Source organism: Brachyhypopomus gauderio, chromosome 16 (genome assembly GCF_052324685.1).
Source record: "Brachyhypopomus gauderio isolate BG-103 chromosome 16, BGAUD_0.2, whole genome shotgun sequence".
Classification (NCBI taxonomy): Eukaryota; Metazoa; Chordata; class Actinopteri; order Gymnotiformes; family Hypopomidae; genus Brachyhypopomus; species Brachyhypopomus gauderio.
In genome coordinates this window covers 6,124,945-6,126,674 of record NC_135226.1, presented here as the reverse complement: position 1 = coordinate 6,126,674, position 1,730 = coordinate 6,124,945, and the positions used below count along the sequence as shown (strand labels likewise).

The 1,730-nt window shown below is 35.0% G+C and overlaps 1 protein-coding gene across 1 annotated transcript; it reads right to left on the bottom strand.

Moving 5' to 3' along the window:
- Positions 1 to 354: 354 nt before the first annotated feature.
- On the bottom strand, positions 355 to 1,305 carry LOC143478297 (olfactory receptor 52B2-like). The gene has a single exon (XM_076977261.1). The coding sequence runs from the start codon at positions 1,303 to 1,305 to the stop codon at positions 355 to 357; it is 951 nt and encodes a 316-aa protein (XP_076833376.1).
- Between the last annotated feature and the right edge of the window lie 425 nt (positions 1,306 to 1,730).

The following is a 1,730-nucleotide window of genomic DNA, read 5'->3' as shown; positions in this document are numbered from 1 at the left end:
GAATGTACAAAGAAAGAAAACAATATAATTAAAAGAGCATGTCGGTAAATCTGACCTAAAATTTGGATTTCAAATTAATCAAATCAATTAATACCCCTCGGAAAATCTAATTATTATTGTTTTTCCAAACAAAACTGGTTTTCTTGTGCTTTTTTACATAATCAGGGCTTTAGTTCATATTTTCGTTTTGACAATATAACTTAAAATAACTTTAAATGAAGGCAAACATTTTTGTAGAGACAATAGAACTGTTATTTAATTACATTTTAATGACACTTTTGGACAGTGTCAGCACATTTTTGTGTACTGAATCAGTCTGCATGTTCATAAAGACCAAAGCTTTTCATGCTATGTTTATGTGAATTTGCCCTTAATTTTTTTGAAGACCATAATAAATCCATTTCGAATGTCTTTTGTTTTCATTCCATATATAATTGGATTGACAACTGGCGGGACTGTGAAAGTCATTATACCACACAGTTTTTGTGCATTTGGAGATATATTTTGGAATCGATATGAAAGTATTGCAGTGGTACAAACTATTTCAAACAGAACAAATATAATTATCTGTGCAGAACAAGTATTTAGAGCCTTCATTTTAGCATCAGATTGAGAGTGGGAAAGGCAGGCTTTGAGTATTTGTACATAGGAGAATAACTGAATTCCCACACTAACAGCCTGCATAAATCCTGTTAGAACCAACCCATATATGTTGTTAACTGTGACATCACCTGCACATGAGAGTTGCACTAAGGACATATTTGAACAATACACATTAACAATAAATGTCTTGCACTTTGGTAGTCTGGCCTGAAGGGCAAACAACACGGTTATTAAAGCAAAGTCAAGGCCCCAAGCCAAAGCTATAACACCTCCAACTGTGAAGGGTGTCATTATAGTGTGATATCTGAGTGGCTTGCATATTGCTATGTAGCGGTCAAATGCCATTGCTGCCAGTATAAAATATACAGTACCTCCATAAAAATGCAGAATAAAACCCTGTAAGACACATGTTGGGTAATAGACAACATTTGATTGAGTTACAATATCAATTAACAGTCTGGGAAGGATAGTGGTGATTCCTATTATGTCTGCTAGAGGGAGGCTGAACATAATGTAGAACATTGGTTTATGAAGACTCCGTTGTGTCACAATGAGTGTTAGAATTATTCCATTACATAACACTGAAAACAAGTAGATCAGAGCTCCAGTCAGGAAGACAGGATATACAACATCTGGATAGACATCAAACTTGGCAATTTGAAGGATCCAGCTAAAGGTGTCATTTGAAACTTTGGTATCCATTAAAATCTGTTGAACAAACAACAATGTAACAGAAAAGTTAAACATTTCAAAAATGTTTTTACCGATTGCTTACCATATACTAATATATATTTTTTCTTTGTTCCTACATTGCACAAAAGAGGAATCATATTCACTGCTTTATCTTACCTTTGGCTTCAGTTAACCTCAGTTGACTCTTGTCAGTAAAGTAATGAAATGCACAGATATAGTGGAATCAATAGTGGTACACAATGGCAAATTTATATGTAGTTCAGTTCTCCAGAGGCCATGGCGATGACTCACACACCAGCAGAGGTGGGCATTCCAGGTTCAGAAAGGAAAAGTCCTCACCAGACATCAAAATGTGTTCAAAATCTAGAAGAGGTCTCCAGCAGTCTAGATTGCTGTGTATTTGAAACCACACAGCTGTCTTAGGTTATTATGAA